This window comes from Oxyura jamaicensis, chromosome 2, assembly GCF_011077185.1.
Source record: "Oxyura jamaicensis isolate SHBP4307 breed ruddy duck chromosome 2, BPBGC_Ojam_1.0, whole genome shotgun sequence".
Taxonomy (NCBI): domain Eukaryota; kingdom Metazoa; phylum Chordata; class Aves; order Anseriformes; family Anatidae; genus Oxyura; species Oxyura jamaicensis.
Genome location: NC_048894.1, coordinates 35256890 through 35280123, shown reverse-complemented (window position 1 = coordinate 35280123; position 23234 = coordinate 35256890). Strand labels below are relative to the sequence as shown.

At 39.6% G+C, this 23234-nt stretch overlaps 1 protein-coding gene and 1 long non-coding RNA gene across 2 annotated transcripts in view; one reads left to right on the top strand and one right to left on the bottom strand.

Annotated features, from left to right (window-relative positions):
* Window positions 1–3934: 3934 nt before the first annotated feature.
* Window positions 3935–23234, top strand: part of SKAP2 (src kinase associated phosphoprotein 2) — a 116608-nt gene continuing 97308 nt past the window's right edge. The window contains exons 1-3 of the mRNA XM_035317721.1: window positions 3935–4090; window positions 14328–14433; window positions 16240–16265. Coding sequence (XP_035173612.1) covers window positions 4042–4090; window positions 14328–14433; window positions 16240–16265 — 181 coding nt within the window. The 5' untranslated portion in view covers window positions 3935–4041. The remainder of the gene's footprint in view (window positions 4091–14327; window positions 14434–16239; window positions 16266–23234) is intronic.
* Window positions 18806–21830, bottom strand: LOC118161936. Its single transcript, XR_004748229.1, has 3 exons — window positions 21819–21830; window positions 19605–19606; window positions 18806–18955 (listed from the first exon to the last, which is right to left on the bottom strand). It is a non-coding gene; the product is annotated as an uncharacterized LOC118161936 (long non-coding RNA).

Sequence of the window (23234 nt, the reverse complement as noted above, 5' to 3'; positions counted from 1 at the left end):
CAATGGATACTCCGGTAAAAAAAAATGTTTCCAGAAAAACGTTCCCTACAACAGGTAGTGTTTAGAAAACATTATTTAAAGTTATAGTTATTATCCTGTAGTTTTCATTATATAAACACCAACCTTTCTTTGCAGAGATAATTGCTAGGCAAAGTTTGACACTGGTGGAATATATTAGAGTACAAATAAGTAAATTGTCTAGGGGAATCATTCGCAGTCGTTTCCATGTCAGTCCCTCTCTGTGATGTTCTAGCTGGAAGAATATGGACAGAGAAGGGAATGACTTGTGTTTCTTGACGTGTTTCTAAGCCTGTTGGAAACTGTTGTCCTCATGCTGATGTCTCAAAATGTTAGGTTTACAGAAAGCAACATTTAGAGACAGACACTACTTCGTAAATGGCAAATCACCTTCACCAGGAGAAGTTTATTGGTTTTGTAACACTGAACGTATACAATGATGACACCAAAGACTTCAAATGATGTAGAAAAAAATGTTGCTGCAGCAATTTTTCATCATGAAACTAATACAAAAACAACCACTTGGTGTTCAAAACTTCTACATTCTGAGCATATTTTCAGTTCTATTTGTGATCATCACTGCAACCCACAAACTGAAGAGCGTTTTCAGCTCGTGCTCAGCGGATTAAATTCAGTGGGCTGGATTGTAAGTGCAAAACTACTTTTCCACATCTTAACAAAGTACAGCCAATGCAAGGGAACTGTGCACACAACACTTGAAAGCTTAATTTTTTTTTTTTCTTCCTGTGTAAGACACCTTTAAGAACACAGCAAAATAGGAAGCTTTCATGGAGATGGGTGCTGAGTCAAAGAGGATCCATGAAATTTTATCCAGTTGTTACACCAAGTGTTAGCTTTTCTTTATGCTTCACAGTTAATTTAGAAACTTATTCTCAAAACAAGTGCTGTGATGTCCTGAATGTATCTCTGACTGTGAGGTAATCATTTTAACTTGAGCAGCAGTAGCAAATACTAACAAAACATTAATTATCTTTTGCCAGAGGGCAAAGGGTACAAAATATGTTTTTCTACTGTTAGAGACACCACAGCTTTTCTTCAGTGCAGTGACCATGGCTAAAATGCATAAAGAGTTGCTGTGTTTAGAGCACTGTCCTTCAATGACACAATTTTCTGATTTTTCTTTTTTTAAACCCAGAAGTTTCTGAGTTTCTTTGTAAAGAAAGTCCTTCTGTAAAGAAAGTCTGTGCTCCTTCCGTTTAACTCTATGTGCATGCCAGAAATCTTTGCCAGCCACTGTTTAATGTAATTAATTAAAAAATATAAATATTCTGATTATTGACTAGCTATATTGTTTCAAATCTGCCAAAAGAAGACAGACTGCCAACAGGCAATGAACAGATGAGAATACTGAGTAGCCTCAACAAGCCTACTGCCTGCGTGAAACAGTGCAGGGTGCATGCACTGTAATCTGATTAATTTTCTTTTAAAGGACATGCAGAGAACAAGCAGCAGCTGTACACGGGTCCCGTCTGCTTCTTAACCTAGAATTTAAGTTTTAAAAGCATGGCTGCAGAGAAGTGGAACATTTTGTGGAAAAATGCCCCATTTCCAAGTACACTGGAGATGTCAGATGTCTTCAGCGGGGCAGGGTGGTGGTGATGTTTCTCCTGAATGGGAAACTTTCTTCTTTCTGCAGCTGTGTTACTACGGGCTCCCTGCAGATGAGATGGAGGCTGCTCCTCATGAACTCTGTTTTCATAGCTCTCCCCACATGGAAGGACAATAAACTTGTGTGCGTTCCCTGTGGTGCCGTACCCGCACATCAAGAATCCCTGATCTACACGCCTGATCAGGCGATGCAGTATGTCTGGTTCTGATGAGGCACAAGCTGTGGAATCCTCAGAAAACAGGCTGAAATGGCTCTGAAGCCAGACATGCTTCAATGAAGGAGTCTGTTTTGAATTATGCTTCCTATTAGCGGTAGATTTAAAAATTAGGGAACTAAGAGTAAATCTGGAACTCGACAAGGCTTAAATTAGGCCTGGGTCACAAATCTTGCTAGCTGTATGATGGGCTGGTCTTCAGTGCAACAAGGAGGTCTTTAAGGAAACAAGAAAAAAAAAAACAGGGTGACTAGCGTGGGATGCGGGAAATAATAAAGGTAAGTTTTTTCTTCCCATTTTATGTTCTGAAACCCACAGAAAGCTTATATGAATGGTAAACATATGGAATAAATTATCAGGAAAAGTGATCTCAAAACAAGACTACAACAGAGTTCAAGTGACACCCTTGACTCATTTCTGGAACAGAAACGGATGGAGCCATAAAGTCAACATAAGAAAGCAGATTAAGATTAACCTGGAAAAGGGCAAGTAAGTTAGACTGGAAGCCATTTTCCTGTTCCTTATGGCAGCTTCCCAAGACTGCACATCTGAAATGTGTAATTTAACATAAGCCCTAGGAGTCCTCACTGCCAACTACAGAAAATTAATCAACCGTATTCTTGTAATACCTAAGTAGTTGGTATTTATACAAAAAGGCAGGAGGTATATATACACATATACACCCAGATACACGTTCATGTTTATTTTTAAATTAAGAGAGCTAACATAAAAATGATTGTGCAACATTACACAGGTCAGTTAGTTAACTGCTTGAGTTTCAGTCAAGACGGCCATAAAAGCAGGTAATAAATCTGCAATGCTTTGAAAATCCAGATGTATTTGAAACGAGTTGCTCTACGGAATTAAGAGATGTGAGAGGTCAGGAGAACAATACAATCTAACACCATGTCTACACTGCAGACTTCTGCTGGCACAGCTACGTCAGCCAAGGTATGAAACTGCTTAATAACTGATGGATAGATACAGCTGTACTGCCAGCTGTGCCACAAGTGTTAACGTAGTTATGCTGGTGCAAAGGTGAAATTTCATAAATAGTACTTTTCCCTGCTGTTTTTTCTACCCCGGTATGATACACAGATGTGCTAACATAACTGCAGCTCTAACACAAACAGTTCCTCTAATAACAACAGAACTACAGCCAAAACCACCGAAGTCACAGAAGCACATGCTAGTAGTTTACTTTGACTATTTCTACACTAAACATATTACATCACTTGTGTGTTCCAAATTCAGATGAGCAGAGATTTACTGGCAAACACACCAAAACTGGCCCCATGAGGAAAATAATCCTAAATCAGCCCAGCTGCGCAGCTCAGTGACAGCACCTCTCCCTACACACCTGAGCTGGCAGGCACCAAGAGGCTGACCCCAGCCCCTTGCCATCGCTCATTTCGTTGCCTGCCCCATGTGTGCGTGATTCCCTCCTCCCAAGCTCTGTCCTTATTGCCCCAGCTGCAGCCGTTGTCCCCATCGCTGTCCCCAGGCCCCGAGGCTCAAAATGGCGGCAGGCCGTGAGGGGAGCGGGGCAGCCCCCGGGACCCTGCCGGACGCCGGGGACGGGATCGTCTCCCTCGTTCCCGCAGCAGCGCTGAGCGTTCCCACAGGCGGCCTGAGGAGGCCCCGAGGGAGGGCTGAAAGGACGTTTGGGCGAAACGAGGCGCATCTTTATCGCTCCTCACGCCTGGTCCCAGCCTGGTCCCGAGTTGAGGGCACAGAACCCCCCCGCCCTCACTTTGGGAAGTAAGGGGCAACCAACGGGCCAATCAGAGGGCGACTTCCGGGCATCTCATCCAATCATCAACCTCCCGCAGGCTTCGGGGCGGAAGCGGGCAGACAACTAACGCTGGCCGCCATGCTTGTTTCTGGCAAAGAGCGACGTGCCCTCACGGCGCCCTTACGCAACGTGTCCGCCAGCACAGCCGATCCCACGCAGCGGGGGCGTTGCTACGGGGAACACCCGGCAGCGGGTCGACAGCGCATGCGCTCCCACGGAGGGCGGAGCTAAGCGAAGAGGGGCGTGGCTATGCAACGAGGCCCCGCCCCTCGCGGCACCTGTGGGCGGGGCCTCCGCTTCCTGCCCGTCGGGGCCGGGCGGGTGCCCGCGCCCCAGGCAAGCAGCCCCGCCCCGCCCGCGGGGTGTCCGCGCCCCGCCCGCAGCATGCAGGGCGCCGCCGCCATCCCCGGGGACGTCCGCGGCCTCCTGGCAGGTACGGACGGAACGACCGACGGAGGGACGGACCGACGGACGGAAGGAGGGAGGGAGGAGGAGGAGGAGGGCTGGCTGGCTGGCTTTCCGGGGGGCGGGCCGGCGGGCTGTGCCGGGAGCGGCACCGGCACCGGGAGCGGGGCGGCCCCCGGGGGCTGCCGCTGCACCCTCCTCGCACCGGGGATCGGCCCCGGAGGCGCTGGGCGGCACCGGGAAGGGGAGGCACGGAGCTCCCTGCCCTGCTGCGCTGCGGAGTCCCCCGTTCACTTCCAGCTCCGTTTTTTTTTATTATTTTTAATTTAATTTTATTTTTTTTTTGGGAAAAAAAATCCGTAAAAGTCTCGAAACTGCCCCGAAACGGTTTCGGTTTGAGCGGGAGAGGCTCCTTCCTTGTGACAACTTCTGTTTCTGCCGCAGGAACTTGCACAGTTCTCGCTAAGCCGCGCAAGCTGGCCGTGCCTGCAAGGTCTTGTCAATAAGGCTGAGCACCTGCTGGGCCCCGGGGCTCCTCACCTTCGGAAATTGGCCATTTTTAAACACTTGGGCGGTCAGAATTGGTGCCTGAAGTGCTTTGCTCATACCACTCAGTCCCACCTTGGAAGCACTTCTGCCAACTCTCGCTAAGAGTTTCAGTAGCCGCTGTTCCCAGGCGCGTTACTGGGAGATCGTACCACCTGTAGTAACGTCCGCAGGGAAGGCCACCAGCAGAGGAGGGAAGCTTTTGATGATTTCTCATCATGGGATAGGTTCCTAGTAACAGGAAAGCCGTAGAGAGCTTTTCCAGCCCTCTGGGGTTTCCGTGGTGTTGCAGTGTCCTGGAGCTTGCGCTCACGTGAAGTTTTTGTCTGGTTCGTGGCTGCTTTTGCTGGGCGAAGTCGCTCCGAGAAACCCTTCTGGGGGAGGCTGATACGATGCGGAGGGGATAATTTCAAACTTTTTGTCATGGTGCTTCATCTATACAACTTGCCCTTCTCCTTGTCTTTTTCCAGTCTGCCAAGGAAAAAGCGTTACAAAAGTCTGTGTTTTGAGGTGAAACTGAGAAAACACCTATTTTCCCCCAGGAGGGAGGTGTGCGTGCTCTGGCAGCGTCACTTGCTGTGATCAGCAGCCCCAGTCATTCCCGGCTATCTCCTGTCTGTACTCTAGGTACAGCTTCAGCTCCTCTGGAAAAAAATGAGATGGGTTCATTAGTGCCGTCCATAATCGCAAATGGAATAATTTACCAGTGATCTTTAAATCTTTTGTCATTGTTACGGTAGCATAAATGCTACACAATATGTCCCTATAAGCATAACACTATTTTTGATTTAATTTACATTCACATGCAATTTTGGTTTGGGACTTGATGCAAAATGAGCTTAACACTTGTTAATTTTATGGCGGTGCAATTTATAGAGCAAACAGAAACCTAGCAGAGTGGAGATGGGGAAGTGTGGAACAAATACTAGTTGGTAACTTTTAAGCCTTACTTGCAGAATTATCAAAGGGAAACAAATGTATGGATAATTATGGTTATGCAGTGTAAAAATTCAATAACCTGATTCTGTTTTTAAAAAAACAAAGACTGACTTTTTACAGTTATTGTGTTAACACCCCCCATTAATTGTTACAAGTAAAGTTTCATGAAATTAGAGTAGTTCAGACGGTATGAGCAGTTCATTTGTGGCCACATTTAGGTTCTGGTAATCTTTATTTATGTAGTGCCCTGCTGCTTTTTGCCTGAACTATTCACGTACTGAAGATGTATGGTAATGGAGGAAGGAAGGGAGCTCTGTCATATCTTTGCTATTCATTAAGCATCCCTTACACAATACAAAGACTGCAGTGAATAGATAGTCACTCATTTCTGCATGCTCTTCTTCAAGGGTGCTTCTTAATGTATTATTTTAATGGCTCACAGGTATTGATTCAACACCTCTTTGAGATGAGAGAATATTGTTTTCCCGTCGGTAAAATTAGTGTAATAAACAAGATGTGATGTGGGGTCACAAAAATAATCAATGGTGGAACAGAAGTGGAATTCAGATTCACCTGACTCTGCGCTGTGCTGGTTTCTCCAGAAAATAATGTCAGATGGATGTCTCTATTCAGTGGCCATTATGAGTGCCTGGCACTTTTTCATATCAGGTTCTGTCGGGAACATGCAGTTGATGTCTAGTGTCAAGCACCTTTTTTTTAGCCTGATGTTCGTATAGCAGAGAGGCAGTGACAGATACAAAATCTCATAAATATTGTGCTTTTTCCCCATCTTAGGGCTTTTTGTCTGCTTTTCCCAACTTCAGCAACAAATGGAGTAGTGATCATATGGATTTCCTTATCCCTGCTTGGCCTTGATTGATTGTTGGAGAACTGTCTGCCCCCCTATGCTGAACAAGTAGGGGTCCTACTGGAAAACATGCAAAGTGCTCCTGTAGTTAAACATGGTGATAATGGGAATAAACACGCCAGGGGATGAATTAAAGTTGCACAGGAAACTTTCTGACTCGAGAGTGCTTTACTTTGAACCCAAACAATATTATATCTTCAATGCAAAAACAAATTCTATCACACATGCTGGCAGGGTCACTGTAGCTGCATGTCAGTGGCGCTGAAATGTTCCAGGCAGAAGCACAGCTTGAACTCAGGGCTAACCACATTAGTTGGAAGCAGGAGGAAGCTGTTTCTGTAAAGCTTAAGGGGAAAGGTCAGTGAGGCAATGGGCTTATTGCAGAGGACTGTTGGGATTTCACAATCCTGTCTTCTCTTCTCTGGCTTGCTTAAGTGGTGGGAGGGAAACACTGGAAGCAGAAACAGGGTCCTCTGGTCACGAGTTGAACTTCTGGTGAGGGGCGAAAGTCGTCTTGTTGCCCTTGTATCTCCCTCTTTATACCTGGGAGGTGTGCGGTAGTGTATCTAACTTCTTCTTCCCCACCAGCGTCTCTGCACCTTCCAGATGATGCTTGAGATTTTGGGATTTAGTGAAGGAAGCCCAGTTCTACTGTGTTTTTTCTTCTTTTGAAAAGGTATCCTCTGTTTGTGTGTTCAGGATCTCTTTGTGGATGCTTGGCAGAGTGGGAAGTAACTTGTTATATATTTTTTTTTTCTTGCTGTCAAATTATTATTGGTTATGTTGGAGGCCCCTGCTTTTTTTTTTTTTTTTTTTTTTTTTTTTTCCTCCTTGCTTCTTGATGCACACTCTAAGCTTTGGCCTGTCCACAGCTGAGAAGGACTTCAGAGGCTGTTTTTTTCCCCAGAGGCATATTATTTCTTCTGTAACATAAATCAGACTGGTTGCTTCAGTCATCTAGATGGAAGAAAAAAAAATAATTTTTTCATTTGTGGAGATTTAGACAGATGAATTGAGAATGCTTTATTTTGTAAGTTTTTGGTGGTGTCGTTATCTTTAAATATATGTAGCATTTTTATCTTTTCCACTTATCTTCATGACATCCATGATTATAGTAAGGGTCTTACTGATTTTTTTTTTCAGTTCTCCTTTATTTCAGCGTTTCTAGTTTGAATTTCTGTATTCATATATTAAAAGTTACGAATATTTTTTTCATCAGGAAAATGGAATAAAACCCTTTTTCTAGTTCATACAGAGATGGGAAAGTTCCATATCCATTTTTCCTTGTTCTATAAAACAAACAAAAAAACTAAACAGAGTAATTTTGTTCTTGCCTTTGAGACTGTCTCCACTGAAACGTTATTCGGTTTGTTTAAATGCTTGGTTGTATTATCCAAATTGCCTTATTTCATGATTCTGTGATTCTAAACTTTTCTTCAAATTAATATTTGTTTTGCCCACTTGTTTCATTGCACTATGGAAACAGCATGCAGAAGGGTGCAAGGTGAGAAAACCACGCGATGGTAGATCCAGTGCATGAGTCAAGAAAGTTTACTTATGCTTACCTCTTATTTCTGAGCACTACAGTAGTTATATTTACCCCCGATGCCCAGAAAACTAGCTGTCCTTATTGACCTCGTCAGCTGTTGCTGGGCTTGCTCCTTATGTTCCTATCATAACAAATATCACCTAGGTACAGCATAGCTCTTCTTCATTGGCTAGCTTGATTTTAAAATGATGCTCTCATTTAAAACTTTACCTTTCTATCTTTTGAAGTATCATTTTCCCATTTCCATGGCTTTAATGAATGCTGGTTCTTGCTGAAGAATCCATCTTTAGACGATAAACCAGGGCGATTATAGACGTTTTCGAAGTAGACAAGTATTTACAGCTTTGGTAATATATATGTATTTCAATAGTAATGGAGTAAGAATAGAAACAGTGAGGTGAAAAAATGCACGGGGGCATTCCTGGTAAGAAATAACCTCCAGTGATTTGAAACATAGTTCAATTGTCTCTGCCATAAATTTGAGAATAAGTGTCATATATGGGTGATAAAAATGGCATAGGCTATTTTTTATATACTCATTATTCACTTAGTTTGTCTTTTTCAATTAACGTGGAGTCTATCTTCCCCATCTGACTGGGTTTACATTTCTTTCATAATCATATGTCAACAAACCACAATAGATGCAGCATAATGTAGCATACAGTGTAAATCTTTAGGTTAATCCTTAACATTTTTTATTATAGTTCATTTGGAATCACTTTGTAACTTGATCATGATTTGTACTAGTATGGCTTTTTCATGATAAGCTTAATGTGTTACAGCTTGATCTTTTCTCACCTCTTTAACGTAGAGAGAAGATGCTCAGCTACCCAGTCAATGGGATTAGAATATAGTCCTTGATTATGATTCTGTTTTTCTTTCACTTCTTAAAAGAGATACCTTATCTGTTTACTTCTTCAGAGGAGTCTCAGTGGTTTTAGGGTTCTTCTGCTTTCTAAATCATTAACAGAAATTGTTGAGCATTAATATTTTTCAGTATTTTCACTTTGTATGTGGCAACAAGGCAAGATACCCTTGCTTTTGGAGGTCTAAGGTGCAATGGTTTGTAAAGGCAGTCCTTTCCAGGACTTCATGCTAAAGGAGTGTTCACCTACTTATTAGACTGGATCAATGTGATTATTTTTTAAATATTTTAGTGTCAGTCAATTTTATTTTATATCTGTTTCTGTGTAGGTGTTTATGTAGGTATAGGTACATATCTGTGCGTGTGTGTATAAAGACAGTTTAGCAAACTCTGGAGAGAGACTTTTGAATATAGTTGAGGAGGAAGGGGGGAGAGAGCAGAAGCAAAATCCTGAAATATTTCTTGATTTAAAAGGTGCCAGATTTATGTGCAGAGGGACAGGCAGTCACAGGTATTGCATGATAATTTGTCTTCGGGCCTGTTCTGTATTGACGAGTTGTACAAAAAGTTTGAAACCCAATGAATTAATTGCTTTCTAATGCTAGCCTACGTAAAGCTGAAAGATAAGTGGCAGTCTGTTTGATGTTGGTCACCTTTGAAAAGTGTTTGTGCACAAATGCGCCTAGCTTGCAGCTACCTTCAGAAATGTGCTGGCCGGCCTTCCAAAATTCCCTGGCTTGCAGCCAGCTCCTGGCTCTCGCAGTCCATAGCATGGAGGAGAGAGCTGGAAAGAGCTGGTGGTGGATTGTTGTGCTGACCTGCCGTTCCCTCCTGGTGTGACCGGCAGCACATCCACCAGGTGACATGGTGCAAGTGTCCCTTGTCATATGATGGCTGTGTCCAGGCTTTACATGGGGTCGCTTGGCATTCTCATCGGGTTGCGTAAAGGGAGCTAGCTGCCTTCCCTGCCCCGTGAGTGGAAACACCCCTCTCTCATCGTCCTCTATCATTTGAATGGTGTGAACTCATCAGGTGGCGAAGAAGTGACTAATGTTTTGGTTATCTGCAGAAGGAGAGGAGAAAGGAAGGCCCAGGCCACAGTGTTTGCTTCTGTGAGAGCCTGTTGGGCCCACCTCGACACGCGAACTGGGTAGTTCTGTCCTATATGTGCCTGTCTATTAAGTGCAACTGGTAATCATTGGATTAAGCACTGTAAACAACAAAGTACTGCGAGTTAGGATTAGTGCTCTTAAATACAGCACTTGCTTTGGGCTAAAAACCTGCAGTATTCTTGAAAGCATCTGTGCGTGTAGTTTCTGTCTCTCTTAAAGAAAATAGCCCCAAAGACTTGAAACAGTGGAAAACTTGCGGTGGTGTCTGCTTACAATTATTGAAGTAAGGAGAAGCACAAAATGTTTTAGCAATGAAAATCAAAAACAATCTTAACTTTTTTCCTCCTGAAAGGAATGCAGATGGAAACAAAATTAAACTGGCTGTTCAGCTTTTCCCAGTTGTCTAAAATGGCAATCGGGCCTTGAGCTACACGGGACGGCTGAATTGGACAAAGCTCTACTGTAGTGTGACTTCTCAGCTCTATCAGCTTGCAACCTGTATTGACAGAGCAATTTGTGAGGGGATCTTATCAATTGGATCTTTCAGCCCCGTGTCTGTTGTTCATTTCTGTAGGCAAATAATTTCTCGGGGGTATGATTCAGACGAAGATGAAATCATGAGATTTAAGAAGCAGAGAATAAGTACTGCAGTCAAGCAATCAGACAGTTTAGCATGCAAGCTTAAGAAAAGTTGAGTAAGTTTTCAAGGTTTATTTCTCTTTGAAATTCTGGTATTTTCAGTAGAAATAATCAACTGAGTAGCTGAGTCTCTGTGGTGGTAGACTGCCCTCCACAATGTGTGATTCTAAATAGCTGCTCAGTTTGTTAGAAACAAAGGATGGAAATACGGAAATGCATCGTTTGTTTCATGTGTTGTTGGAAACTGATGAGTAACAGTTCCTTTAAATCACAAACCAGTTCAAAAAGATTTTCTTTTTGCTGTTTATCATTTTTTAAAATTCATGAATGGGCTACTGAAGCATAAAGGAAATGCATTTACACTCAGATGCTTGTGACCAGTACCTTACACTACTAATGTATCTTGGCATTAAACTGTCAGAGAAGAGATCAAGTCTTGGATCATCCTGGAGAAGGAAGAGCAAATTAGTGACTAGAATAGTGGTGAGAAATAAGTAAATTTTGTATCTTCTGCATGAAGTTCTGCCTGAAATTGACTGTATGAGACTTGCATCTCTCGTACCAAAAGCCTGAGTCTCATTCTAAGGTAAGTTTGAGGAATGTCGTAGACATTGTCATCATTCCCTTATGTTAAGCCAGCGATGAAGCTTTTGCTAATTGTTCCTTTCATACTCTTCCATGGTGTACAAGTACAGGTAGTGAAGTAATGATCATAACTTAGATTTTCTTGCTTCTTGTCCAGAGGAACTTAGGATAAGTGACTCATCTCATGTGCATCTGGCACATCATGAATGGATTTACAGCATTAGATCAGAAGATGGTTTGAGGAAGACATATATCATCTGTGTAATTGTCAGTAGTTAAGAAAATGTATGATATAGTAATGTGGTATTTGCAAGTATATTACTTCTTTGGCATCCTGTTAAAGATCATGCATACATCAGATCTGTCTTCATATTTTGGGGTTGTGATGAAGCAAGCTATACGCTTTCTCTGAACACATGTAAGAGACAGTATTCCATAATGAGTATAGAGTATTCTGTTTGTGGCTACCTGAACTCATAGAACTTGTTTTAGTTTCACGGGAGAGGGAAGACATCCCAGGGATGTCTTCTTGGTAAGTGCTGCTGTGTAGAAACAACAGACTTGTCAGGAGCTTATGTGTGCTTGCTGTCTTTCTGTCTCTCCCCCACCTCACTTTTCATCTCCCTCTTCTCCACCTAATTATCTGCTTTTACTGGGAATAGATGGAGCATCTACTTCTGCCCTGTACCTCCATGGTTAAAATACTGTATTATTTCTGCTTTTGAAGTTCAAGCTTTTCAAGAAAAGAACAGGTTCTATCAGTAATGTAGCTAGTCAGATTTTTCATATCTACAGTGCATTCTAAGCCAGAAATGATAATAAACTTGGTTTCTCTTCCCCACCCTACTCTTAATTGTGCTATCTCAACATCAGTGATTAAAGAAAGCTTTGACAGTCAGTCAAAACCTGAGATGACATAATTCTCAGCTGGGTTTTGAGCTTTTCCAAGAAGTAATAAAGCCCATTGAGTTTACATGAAAACTTCTGAGGCAAAGTTTGGTGATTTAATGTCTGAAGATTACTGTGTAATTATTGCTCTTTATTTATAAACCTACCTGATTACTCAAAGCTTTCACATTGTTGCTGTAATAGAACGTAGAAGTGGCTATCCACTTTTTGAAATAAATATGGGAAAGTGTGAAGGACCAATATTTAATCAGCATGTCCCTTCCAGACTGAAAGGTTGGTCTTTACTGGAAAATCCTGTTTGGTATCATTGAGGAAAAACTGTTGGCAGTTCTGGTTTTTGCCCTCAGAAAGTAGCAGGTCTTTTGACCCAAGGGAGGCTTTGTGGACAGTTTTGGGACTGCATGGGCCTTTCCTTGCTCCCTTGATCGGAAATTACAATCGTTGGGATTTATGAAGATGTATAGGTTTTCTGTGTGTTAGGACAAGATGTTTCCATGTATGCTTGGCTTACGGCATTGAGGCCGTTGGGGCGTGAGTCTGGAGGATTCATTAATAGACATGTTAAGTGCCTTTCCTTCTGTCCTTTGTACAGAAGGAATCACATAGAACTGAGATTCTTTTTTTTTTTTTTTTTTTTTTTTTTTTTTTTTCCTGCCTTGGGGACTGCTCTGAGACGTGATGGGGAAGGTCCTCCTTCCCTCTTATGGGAAGAGGGAATAATATCATTATTCAGAACTCTAAAAATGCTTTAAAAATGCAGTTTTTACCATATTCTGTGAAGACGGCAAGCCCATGTAAATAATTTGGTCAATTACTTGAATTACACGAAAGAATTGCATCTTTGTAATGGTATGCAAGCGTTGTCAAAGAGTAACTTTTGACTTGCTTTCTTGCAACTGACAAGATGAAGAGTGACATGTTTCTGTGGAATTTCTGGTTTGTAGAGAAAAAAGCAGGCAATTAAAGCTTTCAGTTAGGGAACCTGAAGTAAATATTCACTTAACATTGTTTTAAAATGTAATTTTTGCATGTGAATAATTGAGTACTTAATTGGCTGGTTTTGTATTTTCATTATGAAAGTGAAATTTCATTCCATTGATGGGATGAAAATAGGATATGAAAATATTTTTTCATAATTTCAAAAAAGCTGAAAGTATCTTTTCATCTGATTTGAAAAGATAGAAGAAAACGGTGCTATTGATACCTACATGTACGTACACAGGTTGTGCCAAAGTGTGTTTGGGGGGCACCTGTTGTGTTTGTGCCTCAGATACACTTTCCCTTCTTGAATGAGTGGGTGTTAGCCCATACAGCTGAGAAAATTAAGTTAACAAAAAAAAAACAAGATTTTTTTTTTTTTCCTGTAGTTCTGCTTTTCAATACTTAGGATAATTGATTGGTAATCACAAGAAGTTTTAATAGTGAATTTAGGCCATTATTTTTGTTAACCAAGAAAATATACTACTGGAGGACTTGCTCTCACCAAAATTACTAAGTCAATGCACTGTTTTTGTACTATGCAATGGATATGTAGTATATTACAGAGAACCATAGTAACTTTTATGGAATGCTTTGATTCTACATGACTATATAAATACATCTGTGTAAGAATAAAAAAAATACAATGCAGGTTAGAATTTTAGTTTGTGATTTTACAAGTGCATGTATGCTTAACTTCAAGTACGTGTTTGGTCTTGACTAATTCAATGTGGTTATTTTCATGGCTACTTAAATGTTTGCAAGATTAAGGCTTTGGGTATGAACTTTTAGTTACATAGGGAGTTCAGAGGCAAAGTGAGAACGTTTGAAAATACTGGAACCAATAAGTGACCTATATTTGCGACCAGGTAGGCATTACTGCTGAAATAGTGAATTACTCAACGGCTTTCGTACCTTGATCTTCTGAAATAACATGGTAGTAATACCTGCATAAAGGCTATTTCCATGTTTTAGCTTTATCCCTTACTTTAGATGATGGAAAGTAATTGTTACAGTACTGCAATTTATTAGGGCTTACTTGGCGTAATTAGGTGAGCAAGAATCAAATGTCACCATAGGATTTGCTGTGCTAAGCATAAGTAGATCAGAGCACAAATGTATCTCATTTAGAATCTGAAATGTCTGCTAGCTATGCTGTGTGTAGGCCTGAAAATAATTTTCTTAGTTTCTTCATAGTAGTATCTGGACAAACTCATTATAGCAGTATATGTCGTATTTGAGGTGTACAATTTTTTTCTTTATTTTCTTATTTAGATGTCGACACGTTTATTTCTCAAACCCTAAAAGGAGAAAATTTGTCCAAGAAAGCAAAAGAAAAAAAGGATGTTCTTCTTAAGAAGATAAAAGAGGTTAAGGCAAGGTAAGTGAGCTTTATGGCTTTAATATGTTAATATGTTGTAATGTAACTTACTGATAACTTAGGTTTTTTTTTTTTTTTTTCAGTCTTTTAATAAGCATTAGCAATATTAATAATCTGTTTAGATCTTGTTTTCGTCATACAATCTGTATGGGTTTACCTTTATATCTTCCATGAAGCTGCTAGGATTCAGTAAGAAAAGAGAATGTAAAGATTTGTCCCATTGGAATTGCTGTAATGTTTGAACCCTGACTGTAGAACTTGTAGCATAGAGATTACCTTCACCTATGCTTTAAAGAAGACTCATTAAAATACAAGAAAGAAAATGCATTAAAAATATGAATGAGCTTCTTATTGCCACCCTGAGCTGGTGTAAAACAGTAATTCAGTGCTGGTTTGCTTTACTGTATAGTCTGCCCTTTAGCTCTTTGTAGTAGAAAATTGAAACATAACTGGAAACTGTAGTTTGTTTCAGCAATGTTACAATAGCGAAGTGCTGGGGCAGGCCAAGCAGATGTGTGTAGTTATTTAAAAATCAACCGAACAAACAACAAAATCAGCTATGATTTGAGACTCATTTCTATTGTGATTTACTGTTAATAAAAACAATTTGTTTAAAGATATTTGGCTATAGTTTTATATGTGCTACAAAATATTCTTTGCAAAATTTTTCTTATAACTCTAGACAACTAAGACATAATCTAATACTTGCTATTCCTTTCCCATTGTAATTTCTTACGTATCTTTCTACTGATTGCTCCTGTTGGATATGTCCTAAGCTTTGCTTTGATGGTGTGCTCCTGCATCTATGACAACTTGTTTACAGTTTCAAAGACTGCGTGATTGTCTGGCAAGGGCATCATTCTTAGCATCGTAAACTGGGGGAAGACTTGAGATGTGTCCAAAAATCTTGTAATTGAAAATTTTTGTGCATTTCATTCAGGCTGTAAATGCTTAAGCGCATGCATTTCTCAGTCTCTTATCCCCAGACCTTTCTTTTCTCTCCTTCTCATTACTTGTAGGCATCTCCTTACTGACTAGCCCGTTACGTGCACTACTGGTTATTGTCCATAAAGATGATTTTCACAGCTGCATTTTGTTTGCCAGTCATTTCTGGTGAAATCTTCTTTTCACACAATCTCTAGTCAGTACATGCTTCTTAAGTAGCCATTTTACATAACTGCCATGATTATTCATCTTCATACGTCAAAGTGTATCCAGAGATTTTTTTTTCCTGAAGAAACAGTATTTTTTCCCTGTGGGATGATAGATATTTTCTTAGGCATTACATAGACATCTTTGTATTTGAAAATGTTTTTATATTCAAGCATGCATCAACTTTTAAATATGTAGTTAATTATTAACACTTTTCTTTGGATTTGATAATATAGTGCAACTGTAACTACGACTTCTGGAGTTTTTTCCTGCTGACCTACTGTGTTATAGGATGTGTTTAATGGCTTTTACTTGCACACAATTTTTGAAATAATTCTAGTAAACCTTTTAAATGTTAATATAAAGATGCTTTTGTATGTTAAGATATGAGTTATATGTATATACCTAGAACAGACTGCCCTGAGTTCGTTTTTTGTTCGAGTCTTCTTTAAAAGGACTGGGGGTTCTCTCAGCTGCAAAGGCAAAATGAAATCTAGTTAAATATTTCAGCCAAAAATAAAAATTAAGGAAAACTAGCAGAACTACATTTCAATCACAGAAGTAGTTGAAAACTAGGAGTTGTTTTATGCTCTGTTCTACTGCTATGGATTTGCAAGTGTGTGTTGCATTATGTTTTCTTTCTTCTTTCTGCAGTTACCCTCAAGAATTCCAGGATAAAGGTAAATGTCATGCATTTTTTTCCACTGTAGTATATTTTTGCCCACTGACACTCAGTTGAACAATCAGAACATACTCTTTTTTTTTTTTTTTTTTTTTTTTTTTTTTTTTTTTAAACGCTTAAGCGTGCGTGGCTTGACTCTCCAGGCTGAGGCTGCTAGCTCCACCTGCTGAGGGAAATAGAAAAGAGCTTCCGAGTTTCAGACTTCGTGCTGAGCCATCACTCAGAGCTAGGTCCCGTTCCCTTCATTTAACTCATCTGAGTATGCTAACCGATGAAAACATCAGAAAAATAGTTCAGAAATTAATATAAATGGAGCTTATGTTTGACTTAATTAGTAATAACTTAGCATTGCATAAGACGATGTCATACAATTTTTTTTTTTTCAGAAGAAGTGTTATGCAAAGTAGTCTGCTTAGGAGTTAAAATGGTAACAGAATAACTTATTTCAGCCTCTTTTCTCAAAAGTGATCACAAAAGTCTTCAATTCCATAGTGATATTTCTTCAACCTTTTAATAGGCTCATCTAGTGGCAATATGATATTGGCTTTTGGTCCACAGCGAATGAATGTTTTCATAATACAGCAGGATCTCAGACCTTTAGTTGGAGAGGAGGCAATTCAGCATGTTAGTAATGAAAACTGAAGTGTGGGTTATCTATTATCTTCTAGTGGAGTTAAAGCTGCAGAGTTCAGTTTAGAAAAGACTAAGGAGTTTGTTGCTACAGTGTTCTGTTCTGTAACTAAACCTGGAAGGGCTCTTATTTCCATGATGCTAATTCTTGAGGTCATGACCTATAGCCTGTGGATGCTGGTATGAGGGTCACAGTGTGAGGTCAAAAAAAAGCCTATGCAAAACTCCACTTCTTGCAGGGGTTGAGAAACTGTCCGTTTCTGTACCCAGAGATTCAGATTTGTAGGCTACATTGTGCCTCCTGATAAAGTGAAAATATGTAAGTCGTATTCAGGCAAGTAACGTTACAACAAGGCACAACAAGTTCATACATTTCTTATCACTGCTTAAGTCAAGTCATAGAAGTATAACAGTTCAAATGCATGAAAAAATAAAACTTCCCAAAGATTGCCAAGATTTTGTAAATTAAAGCTATGTTGATTCTTTTAAAAAATATATTAAAATTGTTGCTGTTTTTTAAAGTTGTACCTTAGCACCCTTACTACAGTTAAAATGTAGTTTCCCTCCTTCTGTCACTGTCCAAACTGAATTAGGGGTAGAAAAGTTAAATGTTATTTTATTAAGAAAATGACTAATGTGAAAATAGGAGAGATGCTTGTTTTGTTACAAATACAAACTTTCTGGAAAGCATGCTTTTGAAAAGTTAATATGTCTCGGTCTACAGCTCTCTAGTAAATTTGAGAATTGTCTGCAGAGAACAGTTTTTGATTATGGCTTTTTTAAAAAAAAAGTTCAAGGAAGTTCTAACCTATTTGCTTTCTTCATTGGCAATTTGATTCAGCATTTCTTTTGCAATTCACAATTTATTAATAAAAATAAGGTTTCATTATCTCTAGTAAAATGTGATTTAATTGAAATAGTCTATAATTGTAGCTATAAAATTTGCTCTTACTTCTGTGAAAATTATATTCGATCTTATTCTTTTTATTAGAGTGTATTTGCTTCCTAAGCAGGATATATTGTGTCTTTTATTTAATTCTCATGATCATCTCTTAGTTTCATCTCTCTGAAACTATGTACAGATGGTGAAGCTTGCAAATGCTGACATCTTAGTTTTCTTTCAGTATTTGTCAATAAAACGAGAGGGCTTTAAAGTTGTACCACTGTCTTCTGCAAATAATGATAAGTTTCTCCAAATCCATGTACATTTACATCCATGAGTATGATTTGTGAGAAATATGAGCCTGCACTTATTTGCAAAATATTTGTGGGAATGTGGTTCAGTGGTATGAGTTGTCAGTGTAATCTCCAGAGATCAAGAAATGTGTGCTAAACTTTATTTGGGTAGTGTCATTCTTACTTTAGGCCTGTACAAATTAGGCGTGACTTGTGTAGGTGTAGAACAAAGGACTCACATGGAGGTGAGCAGTCAGATTCTTTGCCAGCTACTGGTGTAACAAAGCAGAGGCAGCTGCTGAATGAGGTCAACTTTTGTGCACGTTCCTACCTACGTGCACACCTAGATGTTTGAAAAATGGAGAAATTAATATTTAAAACTGTGATGGTATCAATGGTCAGACGTCTTCCCCATTCCTCCTACCCTCTGCAGAGAAAGAAGAAATACTCCCAAAGTATGAGGTGGTAAAGGAGAATACCTTTTAGGAAAAAAGGAGTGGTGGTGGAAGCACAGATGTGGAGACCGTACTGAAAGGATATAGGAATGAAAAAAACCTACTGTCACTACTGTGCACGTTTAACTCATTTGCTGTTCTTTGTTTTGTATTAGCAATTACTTAATTTTTTAATGCAAATAGTAGTCTTTTTTGTAGCTGAAAGGAACAGTGCAGAACGATTCATACTGTGTGCAGTATCATCATGCTATATTAATTGCCATGTTATCTTGGCTCTTGTCAAGAATCCTGTGGGCTGTGACCTGTCATCGTTCCAGAGGCATCTAGAAGAATGTTTTGAAGGCTGAAAGAATTGGACTACATTATTTAGGAAATATAAAAATTTTGAAAATGTAAAGCAACTTGACTCTGATCTCTCAAATAGCAGCTTGTAAGTTTTTCCACAAGGGTGCTTTATGGGCATCAGCTTGTCACTCTGCTTTGTTTCAACATTGCTTGTTCTTGAAGTTCCACTGGCTTTTGCGTGTAGTGACTAGCCTGTTTGTCTAAGGCACTGTATGTGGGCTTTTGTTGTATGGGCTTTTGCCAATAGCATACAGAATCATGCCTTCCATAAAGATAAGGCAAAGAGGTTTAAAATAATAATAAAAAAAATATTGAAGAGCCTGTGCATGGGTATAGTCAGGCTTCTTAAAACTGAAGTCATCCATGTGCATAACTAACTCTCAGAGAGCGCCTCCGTACTTCTTTGCAAACAACCTGAGGAAGCCGAGCACTTTCTTGCATCCTTGTCAAATGCATCTTCAGTGCCTATGTACTGAAAAAATGAAACTTTTTATGGGAAGTGGGTACATGTGAAAATTTAAGACGCTAAATTCATAGCACCAGCAAATATTTGGCTTGTGTTACCTAATGATACACTGACTTTTACAGTTAAGCAGAATGCTAATTTATAAAGTGGATTTGTTCTCATGACCAGAAAAGTATAATTATTATCCAAAATAGTAATATTTCTATAAACGTATTTATTAAATTGTTAAATATTTTATTCTTAAATTAAGGAACTCACTGGAAACTTCTTTTTGCTCTTAGACGCTTCTGCATTTAAAAATTTGAACTATTTGACTCCTCATCTAAGCAGTTTAAGCAAAAATAAAAGCTGTGGTCACACTCAAGATGACCTGTTCTAGATCATAGAATTGGGAAGGAACTTGAAGCCCAGGATAATTTTCACAGAAGTCTGGACTTTGTCAAAGTTTCTGAGTTAATACAGTTTTTGGCATTTCTCTGTTTTGAGATTAATTGAATCAATACTATGGCTGCCAAAATGTTTAGTTAAAAGAACCTTGTTTTCAATTATGCTAAAAATAGTGCTAAAGTTGGCAGAAGCACTGTGAGCCCTAGAAACTATATTGGTGTGTGAAGTTCACTTGCCATCTGTTCTTTACATTTATTTTACTAAAATATATATTTTTAATCACTTTGCAAAAAAATTGGCTCAGTGTTTAAAGTGAGACACCAAAAGTACTAGATAAATTCAATCATAATATGGGAATTTGCAGAACAAGTTCCCCATAAAGCTCTCAGTGCACCTCGTATCTGATCTGCAACACATGACGGTGGCAGTATGTATGCAGAAAAGTATGATTTTGCTTTTGCTGAGTTACCACTTTTGAGTGTGGTTTAAAAAAAAATGAAAAAAAGTACACTTTCATTTTCATTTCACTTGAGCTTAATAGAAGATCAGCTTATGCCTCTAGAGCATCAGTGGTGACCTCTACGTGGTTATGGGAGCACCTATAGGAAACCTTGAGATGATTCAGATGCCTGTATGGCTACTGGCAGAGCAGTGGATGTCTGGGGCATGAGACACCTGCTTCCTGCAAACAGGCAAGCTGATAGAGTAGCACGATATACAAAGGCTTTGCATTCTCTTTTTTTTTTTTTCCCTTTTTTTTTTTTTTTTGTGGAAGTGATACTTCCTTTTTTTGACACTGTACACTTTTTTGGGAGATGGCAGCAGGGATTGAAGAGTCATTTTGGATTTGAGAAAGGGAGGTGGTAGCTTGCGGTGATCAGAGCAGCAGTAGGTAGGAGTTCTGTATTTTAACACACTCGAGTTTTCAGTCGGGAGCATAAATACATCATTAGTAGTTAGCCATAAATGGGAAAGATACGGCTTGGTTGTTACGCAGTCCTTTGAGGACCATCATGATGTATTTCTGGAGAAACCATCAGATGCATTAGAAATGTGCCAAATACCGCTTCATCCTGGAAGTCTGGAGCGTTTCATTGTAGGCAGGTCGCCGCATTGTCCTTTTATGCCACGCACAGCTGTTATCTGTGAAGTGTCCATGCCAAGTGCAATTTCAGGCAGCACAAGGTACAGCCACCAGTGCACCACAAAATGGTCTTACCCTGATGTGAATCATCAGTGTGAGAGGCAGCTTGACTATATACTCAGTGAGTAAAACATGTTTGTGTTGCTCTTTTTGCTTCAAGCATATTTGCTTATAAACCTAATGCTGTTCCTGTATTGTTTTAACAAGTAGCTGCTAAAGGATTCCTACTTGACCTTTACAGAACGAGCCATTAAAAACTATGATAGTAACATCAGAATCCAGAAGACTCTCTCTCCAGCAGCGAGTGGTCAGAGCAGATTGCAAGGCATAGCACACGTTGAGAGAATGGCTGTCACCAGTCACCTTGCAAGGATGGATGCTCGTGGCTTGGGTCAGCGGCAGCTTAACAAACCAGCTTCAGTTATCAAGGGGCTAAAGTAGGCCTGTGACAATCTGAAAGCAACTTGAGTTGTTTCTGTGAAAACCTGTGTAGTGAGAACCCTGCGTTTATTTGCGTGGTGGTTTCATACGGTGCTTTGCTCAGTGGGCTCTTCCCACAGCAGCGACTGGGCAGAAGGCAGTTACTTCAACCTGCTGTGACCTGGGACATCTTGAAATGGCAGGAGGCAAGACATTTTGACTTGCATGTCTCTTTATTTTTGTGAGTTGTTTTATTTCTCTTACACTTGAGCAAGTGTTTAGTGATCTGAGGACCTGTAACGAGCAGGAGTCTCTTTCAGAAGCATTGGCTGAAACATCTTGCTTGCTCTCTTATTAGATTTAGGGGCTGAATCTTTAAGGTTTAGGGGTTCACTGCTATAATCAGAGTATTTAAAAAAAAGCAACATACTTTTTCCCACCTTGGAAACTCATTTTCTTCTGCAATAAACTGGATCCTTTTAAAGTAACATAGTCCTGCCTATTATATTCAGTTTATACCAAATAAACCAATTGGAAGACTTCAGAATAGGGAACAGGCACAAAACTGCAGCCCTTGTTACAATGAGGAGAGTTTGTGTCTTATGCTCCAGTCTTAATGTGGTATACTCAGCCTTTGGTGTGCATTATTTCCTAAACCAATAAATAAGCTGTAATTGAAAAGGTAGTATTTAATAAGGAAAGACATTGTATGTTTTTTATCTTTTTTTTTACAGATAGCTTGAAATAAATATTGATTCTGCTATCAAACCTGTAAGAGGTTAGTTTAAATTGCAGAATCTAGAGAATAGGATTAGTTCGTATACCTATTTTTATTATTATTGTAACTGTTAAGTATCTACTGTTAATTACACTTTTTTTTTTTTTTTTTCAAGTTCCAGATAAATCATATGTTATTTCGGGGAAACAAGAAACTGTATTAATGAGCATCAACTCCTTAATTATCCTTGTGACTACATAACAGGGACACATTCATGTCATTTCTTTGTGCAATAACTTTTGCAAAGAAGTATTTTTAAACTGATCATTAATTTTATGACCACAGAAATGAGATGCAAAATTTATGCTGTTGTCATTGGCACAGGTTCAAGGCACTACTGACATTATGTGTGATTGTAATGGAATGGCTGCCAACTAATGAGTCTATAGACATTTCGTTTGAGCATGCTTTGCTTTTAGATGTCTGATTAGGCAGTAATGCTTTCAATTATGCCTGCAAATTGCATTGGATACATTTACCTGATGCCCATTGTTGCTTTGTAGCTCGGTTTTCTATTACATAAATGCAAGTTGAATGCTTTTCTTTAATTTATTGATGGTTTTTGGGTGTATTTTTAGGTCCTTGGCACCTGAAGAGAGGAGTCGTGGCTTGTGCTGCTCAACACTGACTCCTCTGACCGTTTAAGGAGTAACACTGATAGTTTCAAATGTATTCTGTCTAGCCTTCCGTAGGAGGTGGGGTATAAACTGCAGTGCAGCACCTCGATGGAGGAGAATGTGAAGTGCAGAAAAGGAAGAGATTACTCTGAGTGGGAATGCAGGAGACCCCACAGAATCAGTAGGAAGCCTCTCTGTAATCTGTCAGGAGCAATATCCCTACATATTAATAGCATACACTCCTAAGATGTCTTTTAACCCTGCCAAAATTAGGAAGCAAAAACCCAAGGCTGATAGTAGCCTGTAGTTATTCTTTGATGTGAGCACATAAAAACATTGTGAAACGTTGTCTGTTAAAGCTCCACAGCATGTTGAGTCAGCTCTCTATCAAAATGACTGCAGCTCTTCTATACAAATTAGATGAGTTAAGGATTACATTTCAGTGTATAGAGTAAATTTACAAATACTTCTGTTTATTCTAAAATAAAAAATGGAAGTTTTTGCTTTAATCTCGTCCTGCAGGACTGCAGATTACTTGCATCTCTATAT